We start from the raw sequence: 20,706 nt of genomic DNA on the forward strand, positions 1-20,706 counted from the left end.
ATTTGACTTTAAAAAAAAAAGGGGGAATGGATTTTCCCACAATTTGATTAAAACAAATCGGGTCATACAGATGATTAGTCTGAATCCAAAGTTTCCCCATGCATTATAGTGTTAAATATTGAATTGGTACCATCGAAAAAAATTGAATATTAACTTTCGCGCGAGAAAAAAATCGGACTCCGAGTCCCCCCCCCCCCTTTTTTTTTTAAAGTAAAGTGGTTGCTCCTTTAAGAAAGTCATTCTGGATTATTACATTTCTATCTTTTCTGTTTGTTTCAAATAGTATTGCTTCTACAAGTTTTGTTTTTTTTTGGCAAAAGGAGAGGGTGATATATTTTTTTTTTATCTAAAATTGTATTTTAACGGATCTGAGATTCTACACAAACAAACAATTAACCCCACCCTTTTTCAGTAATGCATTTATGAGTGAATCGTTGTTTGAGTAAAGACCAGTGGCAAATATTTCTGTCAGTGCGTACGTCCAGTCGATTCGGGAAGACCTTTTCTAATGAATTATGTGTTCGGCAATGATGATGGATGAGTCTTGATAATGGGTTAATAAGGCTATGTAAAGTGTTTTATAACAAATAAATATATCAAGTTTAGACAAATATTTCTGTAAAGAACTTTATTAATAAGTGTTATAAGTATCAATTTTATATAAAAATCGTTTCTTTTTTACATATAAATGGAAAAATTACAGTTCGGAATGTCTAGTTTTGTGTACACTGAACCTACACAAGGCCTACATTGACTATGTGTAGACAAAACATGATTTAAACTACATGTAACGTAAACATTGAATTTTATCAATGGGAACGTAATTATGTTTAGTTTATGTGTGAGTTACACTAACACAACACCGAGTTTGGGTCAATGTGAACACGGCCTAATTCAACAGTGATAAACACAGAGTAGGAATTTTTCTGGGCTGCCCACTATAAATCCGCCTCTGAATCCATAGGCATATTATACCAAATATACACGGAACAGAAATTTAATACATTTTATGAACGGAGAACCAGTATTGAACGCAAATAAACAGAAATCCTGACACAAAATTGTTGTGATTTAGGAAAGATTGTAACCCTCCTGTGGGTTTATTGGTCAAGTATTTCCAACAACCGCTGTCAGTAAGCAAATACACGGAAATAATTCAAAACAGAAACAAAATATCTAATAGCGCAAAACATTTGTCAGTAAGGAATGTCATGACATCCGAAAGTCAGATGCTCGTTTAGTTCACTCCTTTTTTATTGTTTGTTTAATCAATTTTTGAAAATATTCGTTCATATTTCAACGTTTCTAAATTTATTTTCACTTAATAAAATACGTTTTTTTTTTATGTATAACCCTCTGTATATTCTTATGTGTAGAAATAAGAATGCCCTTATACAAAAGAATAGAAAACAACAAATATAAATAAGTATGGTTATATCGCCAGAATAAGAGTTATACAAGAAAGAAAAAAAATGAAATATGAAAAGAATATTTTCAAATAAAACTTAACCAAAATAAAATGAAAAAAAAGGGGGGCACTCAATAAGAGCCTGTGTGTGAAATACTTTATTTTCAATATAATACTTCCATGATAAGATAAAATAGCAACATATGGTATTAATTTGGGATACAGCATTGGAAAGGATTTGTCGTGGCCCCATGGGACGCTTATATACTATGTAAATATTGACACATTTGTGTTTATATGGCAGTTAAGATCATGGAAGTACAAAATGTATTATATAATACTTCCATATTTAGATCGATTATTATGGAGCTTTTCTTAAAAACGATTTCCGATGTATTTTGTCATTTTCATTCATTGTTTATGTTTTGAATAACATTAAAATTTCACGTTGGCATCTATATTCTATTTCAATTTAATTTTTCAGATTATGTAAACATTTTTTTTCATCAATACAATCATTGTGTATTCAATTAATTGATAACAAATTAATGCTATTGTTACTTGAAACTAAATAAGTTTATTAAGACAAAGCCTTTTTTAGAAAAAAAATCCTTTTTCTGTACTTTTCTCAAAGATGTCGACAGAACCACACTACTTAACTTTGATGTTACTTTAAAGACATCTTTGGTATAAAAGAAATTAATGTATTGCTTAAAACCTAACTAGATATTTCAAATAATGGATGTCAAAAAAAGGAAATTCACATCATAAAATGGAGAATTCAACTTATAACACCAACCACAATTCGTCTTTGAATACGGTCAATCCTAGTTGTCTGAATATACGTTGTATAACAAAAAAATATGAAGTTCCACTTTTAAAAGCATAGGGACACCAGTAAACATTATTTTAAAATGATATTTTTTATACCATTTGATAGGAAAACGTTTTGCCAATATTGTATAACGTATTAATTTAATTTACAATAAAAAATGAATTAAATATGATTTTTTTAGTAGACATGTATACCTCGTATTTGCTATATATTCAACCAGAAGATGACCCAACGTTCAACACGATGAGGACACCAGTAAATTTCAAGATAAAGTGAATTTTATAACACCATTTTAAAGCTAGAAAAATGGTGCAATCTTTATAATTTGTTAATTTTATATGATATCTATAGTATAGGCATAGTATTCGTTTATTTAACTAGTGGTCATAATTCCCCGTAGACAATAACGTTAAAAAAAAATCAATGATAACTGCTCTCTGTGGGATAGTTGATAAGGCCATCCAGCTGAGCTGTCCGCAATTCTTGTGTATGGTCGTGCAAGATGGGTGCCTCGTTCATTTAATTTTACGTGTCTCGAGATTAAAAGTGCTTATTCTCCATGTGCAAAATTTAAAGTGCTTGTTTTCCTTGCTTTGTAAAAATAAAAGACTCGTTTTTGGAAGTTGATAAAAAGAACTCGGATTTAGTTTTGAAGCTTAAAAAAAGTTTTCCTTGTAGATTTTGGGACTTCAAAAGTATTTATATACAAATGTATAGTTAAAGGTTTCCAAACTATGATGTTTTAAACAAGGATTTATACACGGGAATCTTTAAAATACTTAACATATAATATGCATGTATGTCGGTCTGGACGACAACGATAGAACACTCTTTCAGTACCATGAGACGACTAAAGAAATACAATGAAATCCATTCGTTTATCTGGGCTTGTTCTATTGAACATATACCATGAAAAACAAATTTCAACAGACACGGTCGGTTTTGGATAACTGGAAAGGAAATGGTCATTGACTTTCAGAACTAACTTTGAGAATTAAAACCTAAAAGAAAGACTGCTTGTTCTCTTATAAAATAAAACAGAGAAATGTGATTCCATTTATTTATGTATTTTCTCAATAAAAAAAAAATACCCTTTAAGACTTAGAAATTCGGATTTTCTCAGTGAATATATAGTGGGTTGAGACTAATTGGGTAACAATTCAAATATATGGTGGTGGCACTATATATTTTAATTGTTACCTAAATTTATAAATAAGCTCTAACCACTACACATTATAGAAGTTTTTTTTTTTCTCTATTTTTTTGGTTTTTTTTCAAATTTAATTATTTTCAAAAGTTGACTTGTTACTCATGAACATAAGATTTCTGTGAGGTCATTTTCAGTTCCAGGAAATCGCGAGAATGCAGGATTTTGCACCATTTACGTACTATAGAGCTTCTGTGGGACTTGAGCGGCCCCCAAACCCCTCGCCGTATGACTTCTTTCCCCGGCATTGCGTACACATCATTTTGGCCTAGCTACGCCCCTGCATATTGATATTTCATAACAACTCTGCTCAATTTGATAATCATTCTTTAACCATATATATCATAGTAAGCTAATTTTTAGTTTACACTAATCCAAAATCTTTCATGTCAAATTTCTGTCTCCATTTAAGTTTATGCTTTTGAACCATCATGGTATTAAACACAATTCCAAGTAATTATATGCTGTTATAGTGGGTCACCATATATTCAACTTGGGTGGCATTCCAGTTATTGAAATTTGTGTCAGATTGGATAATGAACTAGACCTTTAGGAATTGATCTCATTATTTAATATGAAACCATAGTGTGGAACCCCTACCCGGTAACAAAATAAAACATGTCAAGCGGCAAAATTTATCACCAGAGATTACAAGTCAAGAGAGGATGGATAAGTCTCCAAAATGCTTGCCAAACTGGAACTTCAACAAGATCTCCAGACAAGGAGTTGAAGCCAAAGTTAGTATTTATGTAAAAAGTAGTTGAAGGGCTGATTTACGCTATTGAACCAGACGAATTCCTCAAAAAAGCATGTCCAAAGAGAACCATAACTGCAGAGAAATTCAAAGAATACCACGCAACAATTATTGTGGAAAACAATGGAAAAGCAAGTAAAGAATAACTCTTACTGTGAGTTTATTGACATTCCACTAAATAAAACACCGTACATTATGTAAACGCATCCTTTGTAAGACAGTGATCACACCGAATCAGCTATGACCACACTGTTGTGCACGCATCAAACGTAGAGAGCTTCAAATCTGTTCTCCCGCCCCGCCAATAAATCGGCGGCGCTCTCTCAAACTGTTGTATTAAGGTCAAGTTACAGTAAATGAACGCCGTCTACCGGATTCCGCGAAATATTGCGACGTTTTGTACGAATTACGTCCCTTTGACTAGATTTTGCATTGTTGCAACCGGCGACTTTCCGACGGGACAACGGTAAATATATGATGTAAAGTATATATGCAACTTCTAGGAGAATTAACTTGCATGTTTGCTAAAATTGAAGATGAAGAAATACTGCAGGATTTTAAAAATGAATTTGAAAAAAATCATGAAGAAGATCTTCAAAATGAAAATCGCCAACTTGACGGGTATAGCATAGTAGAACTTTGATAGCTCGCTAAGCAATTTAAACAGTGTGCATTTCTTCCTAAGTTGTGATTAGAAAAAAACAGTATGGTCTCGGAAGTATTCTATATGTACATAGTATGTCAAAACTGTCCAAACAAAAACCCTATATTCACTGGGAAAAGACATCGTTCGGCAGAAAATAAGCAGAAGGGGGGTACAAGTTTTAGACATTAATCATAAACTTTGTATTGTACGATTATACTAGATATTCCTTATTTTGAAAATTATCACTGACCAGTCGGAACAAGTAAAAACCTTTTCAAATTTAAGAAAAGGAAATGAACCGCATAAATATATACTGAGCATAAATTCTCCGCTGCGTGAGTCGCCAGTCAGTGAACGACGACAGATGACACAAAACGATTTTACATTTAAATTAATTAACCTTTGCCACGGTTGCAACAATCATTTAATATTTATACTTAATAAAAAAAAAATTGTATAACAAATAAACTATTAACAAAAGTGATGTTTCACGATTATTAACCCATCCCTACATTTTGCATTCTCCGTTTTTGTTTTTTGTAATGGTGTTTTCTTTCACGTCCGCAATTTTGTGGAAAGTTTCGAAGTCAAAAATAGAACACAAATCTTTAAATAGATACATGTATAAATAGCACATTGTTTGAAGAGTTAAACATGGAATATTCTCCTAATAAAAGAACATTCAGTGGATCCTTAAAAGAATTAATTTTTCTTAGTTTTGATTCGTATGGTTGTCTCCTCAAAGGAAATTGTAATATAGCCTATATGGGTAAAAAATTAACCGAATAAAAAATACACATGTACCCTGAAAGTCTATCGATCATATTACTATATGTATATCTACTAAAATCTACTAAAAAAATATGCACACACACTTTCTGTACCTAAAGTAAAATGAAAATCCCGTAAGTAGTCAGTACTTCAATAAGACAATGCATCTAGACAACAACACCAGACAGAATAGAGAGGGTTGGAGGGGTCAGTCCTGATCCTGAAATCCCGGGTTTAAAAACATGAAATCCCGAGGTCCCGAATTTAAAAATTAATTAATCCCGACATCCCGAAAAAGAAATCCCGAATACCAAAAGCGTCGATCAATCCCGAAATCCCGACGTCCCGAAAAAAGGTCCTGCCACCTCTCAATAGATATGTACCCTGAAAGTAGCATCTCAACTTGAATATAGAATAGGACTGATTTCAATTCTATTTCACTCATAACTTGAAGGTCCAGAACGAGATTCTATCGATCATGTCTATATCATACTACTTCTATATATCTACTAAAATCTACTAAAAAATATACACACACACTTTCTGTACCTGAAGTAAAATGAATATCCAGTAAGTAGTCAGTACTTCAATAAGACAACAACCAGACAACAACACCAGGCAAAAAAAAAATCAAAAGGAAAAGACATCGATGACGATATGCATATGTGCAGATGTACTATAACAAAACACACAATTTCCAGTCGTGTCTCAGCCCGTGTTTTTGTTGTTTTTCAGGGGGATTATTCTGGTAGGCAAATTAAACATAAATATGTAAATCTGTTTTTATGTCATGTCTCAACCTCCGTATGTTTTAAGTTTTCTTGTAAATGTTTTGCACGATGTATCACCTGGAAAATACAATGTACTACAAAGACAACGTCTCGAGAGAAAGCGAGATTCAGAGACAGAAGCACATTCCGGCATTTATTGTCACATGTAATTAAATCTAAAAAGGGATAGCAAATGATACTGGCGAATGAAAAAAATGAACAAAAGAAATAAAGTTGGCAAAATTATAAAGAATAACAATGGAAAATAAAATAATAATTTAATATAATACTGATCACAGACAAGAACCATGTACAGATTAAAGAAATAATTTAATGATAGAAGAATTTTACATTTTGTTTTGGAGGATTTCACAGAATAAGCGTTATATTTAAAGGTAAAGAACATTTAGGTACACACTTCATGTAGACCCTTGTATAATCGTTGGATTATCTCGGTGTGTTCTGTAATTAAAAAAAAAGAATGACTGGTCAATTCAAATGTTGTTGTAAGTGATGCAATATTTATCTTTTCCTGTTCCCCTAACTTCCATTTTTATTGAAGTTTACATCAATCAAAGCCTGACTTTAATTTAGTTTCCTGTTATTACTACCCCCTCCCCCCACCTTTTTCGTCGCATGTTGTGTATCATGTACTGGTTCTGTATATGCTTCGAGCATACCCGTGAACGCTTTTGGAGTCAGAACCATTTAGTAAACTTCAACGTTTCCATAGACTTGTATACAATAAATTTTATACTGATAAAAAAGTTGTCAGTTTGTATGCGTGTTTTACTTGTTAACTTGCAGATGTATAAATAAACAAGAATTTGTAGAATCATTGATATAATGTTGTTTATATATGCGATGTTAAATGTAAGCAGCAGTTTATGGACAGAACACGTTCTGTCGTGATATAGTACCGAAAACAAGCTTTTACATGTTCCGCTGCTAAAGTTACCAGTTTTTCAAAAAGTGGCTAAATCATATATCGGAACGGAGAAAAATGGAAACAGATGACATGCAAGATAGTCAACGAGATTTACGAATTAGTTACCCAAAAAGTTCAACTTTCTCCCATAAGAGCAAATATTAATAAAAATCAAAACCCTGACCACATGCACACCTTTAGTATTTGTACAAACGGACAGCAATGTGAAAACTTCCTAGGATTCAAACTGTATGAGGAGTTTTGCGGGAAAACTATATAAGTATAGAAAAATATGTATATCCATAATGGGACGGAAGGATGGAAGGACGGACGGACAGACGGACAAGGGTAACACAATATGCCCCCTACCCCCATTTTCAGTTGCTCCAATTTACTGAATTTTATCTTTGAATAATTAAATCAATCCATAATAGGAATGACTTTTCTATTTTTATGTTTTTACTATTTTTTCAACATTTAATTTTCTTTAAAATACGTGGACATAAACGAGGGTCTGATTTAGGGTTTACGGAATACAGTATAACGGGCAAAAATTGCAGAATAAAAGGGGGAAAAAAGAAAAGAGAATAATGGGGTGGTAAAATATAAAGAATAAAGAATACTGGTAATACAAAATAAAACTAATGATAATTATCCAGACTCTTTGATATGATAAAAAGTATCTATCAATACAACACACATAATCATCGTGCATAATCAACACGAAGAACGTTGGAAAATATTAACATGATAACTTGACGTTATGTAATATAAATGGCGACGTCAAGATTTTTGAGTTTTTTTGGTCAAAATGTTGAGTTTGCGTCGCTTCTACAGGGAAAACGAAGTCGGTGACCATATTTTTTTTTAACATCATCTAATTTGTTAGACAAAGAGGAAGAACATATTATTTTTTTTTTAAATTCTATGGAGTAGTTCATGTGATTCATTCAGGAAACCGAAAATTGTTGTAGAAAAACATTGATTTTCCCTATATATTCAATGTAATTTAGTACCCGATCGGACCATTTTAGAAATGGCTTTTTCTCGAAAACGAAGTCGGTGACATATACTTTTTTTTACATTTTCTGATGTATATTTTCAATATCTAATTGAGTTGTAAATTTAAAAAAATTCTATGGACTGGTCATTTACTGATCCTTGACCTTAAAGCAAGCATCTATATCAACAATTTATTCACATGTCATACAGATACAGTTTGTTACAGACTCTACAGGTGTAACTCTGTAAACAAAGATGGATTTCCGGTACTTCGATCTGTCTTATAACCAGTAGAAAGTGGACCAACACAGACATATTGTATTTTCTTATAAAAAAGGCAGTTGTTTGTAAAACGAAAAGACTATCAAGTATTCCTTGATTAATTATATATCTTTAATGTTTTAAAAATGTTTTTAATTTTACTTCACATAATCAATAAAGTTATAAAAATAGATTTATGAGTATCTTAACTACATTAGTTGGTACACTTCGATCTTTTTGGTAATAAGAAGGACCGGAGGTATGTAAACTTGTTCCCGGTTGATTACTACACAAAGTCACATGATAATACAAGCAGATTCCAGTTTGTATGTAAAATAGTAAATACGAAACCAAGCGCGGTAGGCGGAGAAATGTAATGGGGAAGAAAATATACGAAACCAAGCGCGGAAGGCAGAGAAATGTAATGGAAGTTCAGGTCAGCAGTATATTGGAACAAGATGCTGAAAGCGTCATTTTCCAAAAACTAAAAAAGACTTTATTCTGGTATCATTTAACTGTTTAAAACCAAAATTGTTCATAAAATGTGTTCAGGTAAATTCTTGCATGTTGCTTAAAATATAAAATCGATTTTTGTGCAAAAAAGACCTTTATATTTTACACTACAGGTCAAATTCTTCTCAAATTGATATTGAAGTACATGTAGATTACATACACGACATTAATTATGAATAAAAGCAAAATGGAGATAAACAGTAGATAAAAATCAAAATCAAATTTTTATCTTGATAAAACACACGTAAAAGTTTATGTCAAGTTCAAATACATGTAAACGTCCAAATAATTAACTTTTAAATTTTAACTTTATGAAAGAAATAGAGACCTAGATGATAAAATCTTTAAGATCTGATTTCAATTTTGTATTTAATACAACGACATATTTATTTGCCAAATATTGATATATAGAGAAACCTGTATTTAATGAAAATATCTTATCAAAGTAAAGTCCTCGAGGTAAACATGGCCAATTAATTCTAATATTAAAAACTGTAATGAAACTGAACACTATATATATCACTTAACAATAATGTTCAAATGAAATTGTATGGTCAAGAATGCTAGGGGCTTCATGCTATCTTATACCCTGACCAGTCATTATGTCATGGTCATGAACACATGGTAGATTTATATTTTTCGTTAAATTATCATTAAAAGAAATAGACCCCTATTTTTGTTATCTAACAGAGATTTTCAGACTCCCCTCAAACATTTAATAAACAAGAGATATTTACCAAATATAATTTGCCTTCTCGATCAACTTCTTTAATTTTACACTATTTGAAGGAGAAATAAATTTATTTCTATATTAAACAAAATTAGTAAAAAATAAAAAAGAAGAAGTGGTTTGATTTAATACCAATGAGCCAACTATCCACAAGAGACCAAATGACAAAGAAATATCCACTATAGGTCACTGGATGACCTTCAACAATGAACAGTCTGATAACTGACAGCTGATCATTAATGACTGTTAAGAAATAAAACAGAGAGGGGGCATGGCACCAAGAACTTCTATAAAACAGGGCAGGGTGTAAAGAAACAAAGGAAGGGCCCAACACTCACCAGAAATCTCCTGCAGCAAACTAATATAAACTAGAGACTCTTAAGAGCCTGTGTCGCTCACCTTGGTCTATGTGCATATTAAACAAAGGACACAGATGGATTCATGACAAAATTGTGTTTTGGTGATGGTGATGTGTTTGTTGATCTTAATTTACTGAATATTCTTGCTTCTAACAATTATTTAAATTTATAAGGAACTTGGCCCATTAGTTACAGAGGAAAATATTTTGTTAAAATTTACAAAAATTTACAAAATTTACCAAATTATTAAAAATTGACTATAAAGGGCAATAACTCCTTAAGGGGTCAACTGGCCTTTTGGGTCATGTTGACTTTTTTGTGGATCTTACTTTGCTGAACATTATTGCTGTTTACAGCTTATCTCTATCTATAATAATATTCAAGATAATAACCAACAAGAGGCTGTCACAATGACAGCAAACCGGATTTATTAACATTTATTTGTGTCCTGGCAATATCACAAGAACCATTACTGATGAATGGTGTAAGTGAAAATTGTCAATATCAAATTTGACCTCCATTTTGTCATCAGTATCAACATATTAAAATTTGAAAAGCTTAGATTGAATGGTTCATGAGTAAATGCAACAACGTGAATGGAAACGTCATTTTACGATCTTTCAAGAACCATAACTCCTGAACGGTAAATGTCAAAATTGTCATTATTAAACTTGACCTCCATTTTGTCATCAGTAACAGCATATTAAAATTTCGGAAGCTTTGGTAGAACAGTTCATGCATAAATGCACGGACACGACTTTGCTGAACATTATTGCTGTTTACAGCTTATCTCTATCTATAATAATATTCAAGATAATAACCAACAAGAGGCTGTCACAATGACAGCAAACCGGATTTATTAACATTTATTTGTGTCCTGGCAATATCACAAGAACCATTACTGATGAATGGTGTAAGTGAAAATTGTCAATATCAAATTTGACCTCCATTTTGTCATCAGTAACAACATATTAAAATTTCAAAAGCTTTGGTTGAATGGTTCATGAGAAAATGCACGGACACGACGGGAAACACCATTTTTCAATCTTTCAAGAACCATAACTCCTGAACGGTACAAGTCAAAATCGTCATTATTAAACTTGACCTCCATTTTGTCATCAGTAACAGCATATTAAAATTTCGGAAGCTTTGGTAGAACAGTTCATGCATAAATGCACGGACACGACTGGAAACTCCATTTTTCAATCTTTCAAGAACCATAACTCCTGAACGGTAAAAGTCAAAATCGTCATTATTGAACTTGACCTCCATTCTGTCATCAGTAACAACATATTAAAATTTGGGAAGCTTTGGTAGGACAGTTCATGCGTAAATGCACGGACACGACTGGAAACTCCATTTTTCAATCTTTCAAGAACCATAACTCCTGAACGGTAAAAGTCAAAATCGCCATTATTGAACTTGACCTTCGTATAGTTGTCAGTAATAACATATTAAATTTTAAAAGCTTTGGTTGAAAGGTTCATGAGTTAATGCACAGACAACATTTGATTGCTGCCCGCACCCCGCCCGACAGCCCGACCGCCCGCCCGCCGTACATCCTCAAATCAATAACCGACATTTTTGTCACAAAAATCCGGTTAAAAACTGCAAAATTTCCTTAAAAGTTTCCAATTCAGGGGCAGCAACCCAACAACCAGTTGTCGGAATAATCTGAAAATTTCACGGCAGATAGATATTGACTTGCAAAACAATTTAACCCCATGTCTGAATTGCTCTTAATGCTTTGGTTTCAGAGTTATAAGCCAACATCTACATTTTACCCCTATGTTCTATTTTTAGCCATGGCAGCCATCTTGGTTGGTTGGCAGGGTCACCACACCCATTTTTTAAACTAGATACCTCAATGATGATTATGGTCAAGTATGGTTAAATTTGGACCATTAGTTTTAGAGAAGATTTTTGTAAAAGATTAGAAATAAACACCTGCGCCATAAGCGCATGATACACCCGACATCTTGTGTGGAAGTTTTATGCAATAATCATGAATAGTTTCTGAGAAAGTTTTAAGAAATAACCATATATTGTTTTTGAGACACGGTGGGACATGTGAAACCCCCAACCCTGTTTTTTCTTTTTAACAAAAAACTAAATGTCACTAAAATAAAATTTTGAATCAAAACCAAAAAGTATACAGATCTTTAGATTAATATAACAAAGACATGTGTAAAGTTTTAAGCAATAATCATAAATCGTTTTTGAGATATGACACGACATGTAAAAAAACCTTCCCCCTTTTTTACAAAATACTCAATAACTCAACAAGAGTGCACACACTGAAATGTCTCGCCTTCTTTACTAATCATTGATATTATGTTGATAGTCCTAAGTATAAAGCTTTATTACAACTGTCACATAAACGTTACATTAACCAAGATAACTAAACAAAGACCAGTGAACCATGAAAATGAGGTCAAGGTCAGATGAACCATGCCAGACTGACATGTACAGCTAACAATGCTTCCATTAAACAAATATAGTTGACCTAATATTTATAGTTTAAGAAAAATTGACCAAAACACAAAAACTTAACTATAGCCACTGAACCATGAAAATGAGGTCAAGGTCAGATGACACCTGCCAGTTGGACATGTACACCTTACAGTCCTTCCATACACCGAATATACTAGCCCTATTGCTTATAGTATCTGAGATATGGACTTGACCACCAAAACTTAACCTTGTTCACTGATCCATGAAATGAGGTCGAGGTCAATTGAAAACTGTCTGACGGGCATGAGGACCTTGCAAGGTACGCACATACCAAATATAGTTATCCTATTACTTATAATAAGAGAGAATTCAACATTACAAAAAATCTTAACTTTTTTTTCAAGTGGTCACTGAACCGTGAAAATGACGTCAAGGTCAAATAAAACCTGCACAACTAATATATAATTCATAAAATATTTCCATACACTAAATATAGTTGACCTATGGCGTATAGTATCAGATAAAAAGACCAAAACTGAAAAACTAAACTTTGACCACTGAACCATGAAAATGAGGTCAAAGTCATATGACATCTGTCCGTTAGACATGTTCACCTTACAATCATTCCATACAACAAATATAGTAGACCTATTGCATAAAGTATGAGAAAAACAGATCAAAACACAAAAACTTAACTATAACCACTGAACCATGAAAATGAGGTCAATATCAGATGACACCTGCCAGTTGGACATGTACACCTTACAGTCCTTACATACACCGAATATACTAGCCCTATTGCTTATAGTATCTGAGATATGGACTTGACCACCAAAACTTAACCTTGTTCACTGATCCATGAAATGAGGTCGAGGTCAAGTGAAAACTGTCTGACGGGCATGAGGACCTTGCAAGGTACGCACATACCAAATATAGTTATCCTATTACTTATAATAAGAGAGAATTCAACATTACAAAAAATCTGAACTTTTATTTCAAGTGGTCACTGAACCATGAAAATGAGGTCAAGGACATTGGACATGTGACTGACGGAAACTTCGTAACATGAGGCATCTATATACAAAGTATGGAGCATCCAGGTCTTCCACCTTCTAAAATATAAAGCTTTTAAGAAGTGAGCTAACACCACCGCCGCCGCCGCCGCCGCCGGATCACTATCCCTATGTCGAGCTTTCTGCAACAAAAGTTGCAGGCTCGACAAAAATGAAATTTTGAATCATCACCAAAAAGTATACAGATATTAAGATTAATATAACTAAGAAGGGTTAAAAGTTTTAAGCCGTAATCAAGATTCGTTTTTGAGATACTGTGCGACATGTGAAAACAAGAGTGCACACGCTGAAATGTCTCGCCTTCTATACTAATCATTGATATTATGTTGATAGTCCTAAGTAAAAAGCTAAGCTTTATAATAACTGTACCATAAACTTAACATTAACCAAGATAACTAAACAAAGACCAATGAACCTTGAAAATGAGGTCAAGGTCAGATGAACCATGCCAGGCAGACATGTACAGCTAACAATGCTTCTATACAACATATATAGTTGACCTATTACTTATAGTTTAAGAAAAATAGACCAAAACACAAAAACCTAACACTGTGCAATGAACCGTGAAAATGAGGTCACGGTCAAATAAAACCTGCGCGACTGACATAAAGATCATTAAATATTTCCATACACCAAATATAGTTGACCTATGGCATATAGTATTAGATAAAAAGACCAAAACTCAAAAACTTAACTTTGACCACTGAACCATGAAAATGAGGTCAAGGTCACATGACATCTGCCCGCTAGACATGTACACCTTACAATCATTCAATACAACAAATATAGTAGACCTATTGCATATAGTATGAGAACAGCAGACCAAAACACAAAAACTTAACTATAACCACTGAACCATGAAAATGAGGTCAAGGTCAGATGACACCTGCCAGTTGGACATGTACACCTTACAGTCCTTCCATACACCGAATATACTAGCCCTATTGCTTATAGTATCTGAGATATGGACTTGACCACCAAAACTTAACCTTGTTCACTGATCCATGAAATGAGGTCGAGGTCAAGTGAAAACTGTCTGACAGACATAAGAACCTTGCAAGGTACGCACATATCAAATATAGTTATCCTATTACTTATAATAAGAGAGAATTCAACATTACAAAAAATTTGAACTTTTTTTTCAAGTGGTCACTGAACCATGAAAATGAGGTCAAGGACATTGGACATGTGACTGACGGAAACTTCGTAACATGAGCCATCTATATACAAAGTATGAAGCATCCAGGTCTTCCACCTTCTAAAATATAAAGCTTTTAAGAAGTTAGCTAACGCCGCCGCCGCCGGATCACTATCCCTATGTCGAGCTTTCTGCAACAAAAGTTGCAGGCTCGACAAAAACACACCCCTGTTTTAGTAACAAAGTGCTGTAACTCAAAAAGTTTTAATCTTATTTTCACCAAAAATTATACAGATCATTTGACCATCATAAAAAACAACTATTCAAAGTTTCATGAAATTTGGATAAGTCGTTCTCAAGTTACGGTGCAACATGTTTACGCCGGACAGACGGACAGACGGAGGGACGGATAGACGGACACCGGACATTTGTATACCATAATACGTCCCGTCAAAATTTTGACAGGCGTATAAAAATAAAGAAAAATTGGTAAGAAATGACTATAAAGTGCAATAACTCCTTAATGGGGTCAACTGACCATTTTAGTCATATCAACTTATTTGTAGATCTTACTTTGCTGAACATTATTGCTGTTTGCAGTTTATCTCTATCTATAACAATATTCAAGATAATAGCCAAACTAGAGGCTCTCAAGAGCCTGTGTCGCTCACCTTGGTCTTTGTGCATATTAAACAATGGACACAGATAAATTCATGACAAAATTGAGTTTTGGAGATGGTGATGTGTTTGTAGATCTTACTTTACTGAACATTCTTGTTGCTACAATTATCTCTATCTATAATGAACTTGGCCCAGTCATTACAGTCGAAAATATTTTCTAAAAATTTACAAAAATTTACAAAAATTTACAAAAATTTATGAAAATTGTTAAAAATTGACTATAAAGGGTAATAACTCCTAAAGGGGTCAATTGACAATTTTGGGCATGTTGACTTACTGTAGATCTTTTTTAACTGAACATTATTGCTGCTTACAGTTTGTCTCTATCTATAATAATATTCAAGATAATAACCAAAAACTGCAAAATTTTATTTAAAATTACTTATTAGGGGGCAGCAACCTAACAAGGGGTTATCTGATTTGTCTGAAAATTTCAGGGCAGATAGATCTTCATCTAATAAAAAATTTAATTTCTATCAGATTTGCTCTAAATGCTTTGGTTTTAGAGATATAAGCCAAAATCTACATTTCACTCCTATGTACTATTTTTAGCCATGGTGGCCATCTTGGTTGATAGGCCAGGTCATTAGACACATTTTTAAACTAAATACCCCAATGATGATTGTGGCCAAGTTTGGTGAAATTTAGCCAAGTAGTTACAGAGGAGAAGATTTTTTTAAAAGTATACTAAAATTTTTAAAAAATGGTTAAAAATTGGATTAAAGGACAATAACTCCTTAGGAGGTCAACTGACAATTTTGGTCATGTTGACTTATTTGTAGATCTTATTTTACTGAACGTTATTGCTGTTTATAGTTGATCTCTATCTATAATAATATTGAAGATAATAACCAAAAACTGCAAACCTTTCCTTAAAATTACTAATTTGGTGGCAGCAACCCAACAACAGGTTGTCTAATTTGTCTGAAAATTTCAGGACAGATAGATCTTGACCTAATAAACAATTCTACATCATGTTAGATTTGCTCTAAATGCTTTGGTTTCCGAGTTATAAGCCAAAATCTACATTTTACCACTATGTTCTATTGTTAGACATGGCCGCCATCTTGGTTGATTGGCCGGGTCACGAGACACATTTTTAAAACTAGATACCCCAATGATGATTTTATCTGAAAATTTCAGGACAGATAGATCTTGACCTCATAGACAATTTCACCCCTGTCAGATTTGCTCTAAATGCTTTGGTTTCAGAGTTATAAACCAAAATCTACATTTTACCCCTATGTTCTATTTTTAGCCATGGCGACCATCTTGGTTGGTTGGCAGGATCACGCCACACATTTTTTTAAACTAGATACCCCAATAATGATTGGTTAAATTTGGCCCAGTAGTTTCAGAGAAGATTTTTGTAAAAGTTAACAACGACGGTGGACGACAACGACGACGACAGACGCCGGACACAAATTGATGAGAAAAGCTCACTTGGCCAGGTGAGCTAAAAACGGTATAGTTTCCTTAAAATTGCCAATTCAGGGGCAGCAACCCAACAACTGGTTGTCAGATTGTCTGAAAATTTCAGGGCAGATAGATCTTTACCTGATAAACAATTTTATCCTTGTCAGGTTTGCTCTAAATGCTTTGGTTTCAGAGTTATAAGCCAAAAGCTACATTTTACCCTTATGTTCTAATTTTAGCCTTGGTGGCCATCTTGGTTGGTTGGCCTGGTCCTGCCACACATTTTTTCAACTAAATACCCCAATGATGATTGTGGCCAAGTTTGGTTTAATTTGGCCCAGTAGTTTCAGAGAAGATTTTTGTAAAAGCTAATGACAGGACGACAACGACGACTAAGACGACAGACGCAAAGTAATGAGAAAAGCTCACTTGGCCCTTCAGGCCAGGAGAGCTAAAAAGAAGATGTGGTATGATTGCCAATGAGACAACTATCCACAAGATCAAATGACACAGAAATTAACAACTTTAGGTCACTGCACAGCCATAAATATGTAATAAGCAAATCCTATACCGCATTGTCAGCCCTAAAAGGCCCCAAAATGATAAATGTTAAACAGATCAAATGATAAAAATTAATGGTCTAATTTATGTACAAAAAATTAACAAAAAACAAATATGTAACACATCAACTAATAACTACAGCCACTGAAATACAGGCTCCTGACTAATGGGGCAGACACATACATACAGAAGTGGTTGGGTTAAACATGTTAGCAGGATTCCTACTCCTACCATGGGACAGTGGTGTTATACATGTTACTTACATATTCTCGTTCTTTCAATAGATGTTCCAGTTCATTTAATTCTTTTGCTATTCTGGCATTTCCTGCAAATAAAATGTAAAGTTCTTTTCAATTCTAAACTTGCAATTTATATCTTTCTGCTTTCGATGACAATCCAACAGATATTGAATGAGTTAAATTTCAATATTAACACATTCTGTAAATTCAAAAATTATTGCAAGGATTTTATGAATGCGATAGCTGAAACATAGATCTGTATGCAGATTTTTTTGAAATGTGTAAAGGAATAAATATGTTCTATTCAGACTACATGTGTTGTCTATATACTGGGGATTTATTTATTTTCGTGGGTACCAATTTTCCTGGATTTCAGAAAATTTGCATTTTCGTGGATATGTTACTTCGGGGTTTTGCCAAAAGTATGCATACGGCCTGATAAAAAAATTGTACTTTGTTGAACATCTATATTCGTGGTACCAACGAAAACCACGAAAATTGGTATTCAACAAATAATAATGAATCCACAGTAAATATATGTATTTGGCTTAAATTCATAAAAGTATGATTTTGTATAAAATCATGTTTTATCTTTAGAAAGAAAAATTTATGTTTGTATTTTGTAATATTTTTATTTAATTTTACCTATGCTGTGGCAAGTACTCGAAATGTCACAGCTTGATTAAAGACCTATTAATTGTAATAAGCATATGTCACTAGGATTAGGCTTTGTTAATTAAACCCTATTTTTGCTAATGAGAATAATATTAACATGTCAAGACAAATTGAGTTATTTTGTGTTTTAGTATAAATAGCATTGTAGAAGTTTGGAAAAGCAGTCACCTTTCGGAAACCTAACCTTGCACTGCTAAAGTCTATTATACTGGACCTGTAGGACTGTCGATCAGTCTACCAGTTGACTTTGTAGTGTTTAAACAAAAATGTATTTTTGACTCAACTTTTATTTTTGAAAATTTTTAAGATAGCAGTCAGTGTTTCGGAAGCATAACCTCACACTACTCATGTCATTTTACTGGACCTATAAGATTGTCTACCAGTCTACCAGTTGACTGTGTAGTGTTGAGGCAAAATTTATCTCTGACTCATAAATTTAACTTTAGAAATACTTTTGAGAAACATTATTTTAATATAGTTTTGTGATATGTCTCTGTTTCTAGCAGTAATTTTTTATATCATTGGACTCCACTGAGAAAGAAAATTATCAGTCAGGAAGATCAAATGAAAATTTTGTAAAATAGCAACAGTGAATAATAACTAGCATGTAAATGTATTATGTTCTTCTCATATATGAAAATGTTTTGATGGTATGATACTAAACCCCTAATGGGAACGATTGTGCCTGATATTCATATGATGAAGACATAATCTTTCAGTCAGTTTCATTGAAGTCTGGAGCTGGCATGTCAGCTGACTGCTAGAGTAGTCTTATGTTATTTATTAATGTAGTATTGCCATTTTGTTTATTTTCTTTGGTTACATCTTCTGACATCAGACTCAGACTTCTCTTGAACTGAATTTTAATGTGTGCATTGTTATGCATTTACTATTCTGCATTGGCTAGAGTCATAGGGGGAGGGTTGAGATCTCATAACCCTGCCCCATTTTTGCGCCCGTCCCAAGACAGGAGTCTTGTGTACAATTTGGAGTTTAGTATGGCGTTCATTATCACTGAACTAGTATATATATTTGTTAAGGGGCCAGCTGAAGGATGCCTCCGTGTCAGGGAATTTCTCGCTGCATTGAAGACCTGTTGGTGACCTTCTGCTGTGGTCTGCTCTATGGTAGGGTTGTTGTCTCTTTGACACATTCCCCATTTCCATTCTCAATTTTATTTTATACTATAGTGAAACTTTTTAATGCTTATGTTCACTATCACATGTTTCACTTTCAGTTCCAATCTCATCCACAGGAGCTTGTTTAGTGGATCAGAAGAGGTTTTACTGTCATGGCGATCGCTGACCTTTTTTCATAGGATAGCCGATCACCATTGACAGTAAAACCTTGTCTGATCCACTAAACAAGCCTCTGTGTCTCATCTCATGATGATTTCAGTGCCAGGGTGTTCGAAAAAACGATGAGTAAATAATCAGTAATTTAACACCATCGCTTAAAATACAGTAAATTAGTGAAATACAAGAGACTGTGCAAAAATGGTAGAATTTGGTAACAGTCTATCCATTACCTTATTTGTAACTTGGATGCAGTCAACAAACATATGGCGGGACTTTTATAAGCCCTGAAACACTGACGGTTATGCCTTGTTTTCAATTTCGGAATGATGTCGATCAATGAATAGTTAACGGCGGCAGATTAGACAAACAAACTATTTCCCTTTTTATTAACACTTGTTACAGCTAATTTCCTAATGTTTGTAGAGTAAAACTTTCGTAGGCTTGATTGCTCTGTTATAAACGTTAATTCAAGCAGAGACATATAATACAATATGTATTATCAAGGAATTGTATATTTAAATATACAATTCCTTGGTATTATATGTCTCTGATTCAAGCTTTATAATTAACATTAGCATCCTCGAACTGTATATAATTAGCATAATTAAACTGTGACCTGTCACGATATATATTTAATTCTGATTGCCATTTGGGCATTATCTTCTCTGGGATTTGAGACAAGTGCCTGTGTTGGAACTATAAAAAGTGACACATTTTCAGGCTCTCTCAATGCTTAGTTCGCTATGTATCTCTTTTTACTATTTTTAGTAAGCCCTAAGCTTTAAAATGTGAGATACATAGAGCGTAAAACAATGAGGATGTGTGGTATAGGGGTAAACAAAGTGGGTATGAGGGATAATATAGGGTAAAAATTAGGATCTGGAAAAGAGGGGAAAATCACAGGCACTTGTCTCGGAAAAAAAATTCCTTTATACCTTAAATAACGGTATATAGGGGAAATAAATTATGAGACGAGTGCCTGTGGGG

At 33.4% G+C, this 20,706-nt stretch overlaps 1 protein-coding gene across 2 annotated transcripts in view; it reads right to left on the minus strand.

Moving 5' to 3' along the window:
• Positions 1 to 20,706, minus strand: part of LOC143062111 (MAM and LDL-receptor class A domain-containing protein 1-like) — a 161,927-nt gene that overhangs the window by 133,085 nt on the left and 8,136 nt on the right. For both annotated transcript variants that reach the window (XM_076233933.1, XM_076233925.1), the window contains exon 2: positions 17,771 to 17,832. In XM_076233933.1, coding sequence (XP_076090048.1) covers positions 17,771 to 17,832 — 62 coding nt within the window. The remainder of the gene's footprint in view (positions 1 to 17,770; positions 17,833 to 20,706) is intronic.

This window comes from Mytilus galloprovincialis, chromosome 1 (genome assembly GCF_965363235.1).
Source record: "Mytilus galloprovincialis chromosome 1, xbMytGall1.hap1.1, whole genome shotgun sequence".
Lineage (NCBI taxonomy): Eukaryota > Metazoa > Mollusca > Bivalvia > Mytilida > Mytilidae > Mytilus > Mytilus galloprovincialis.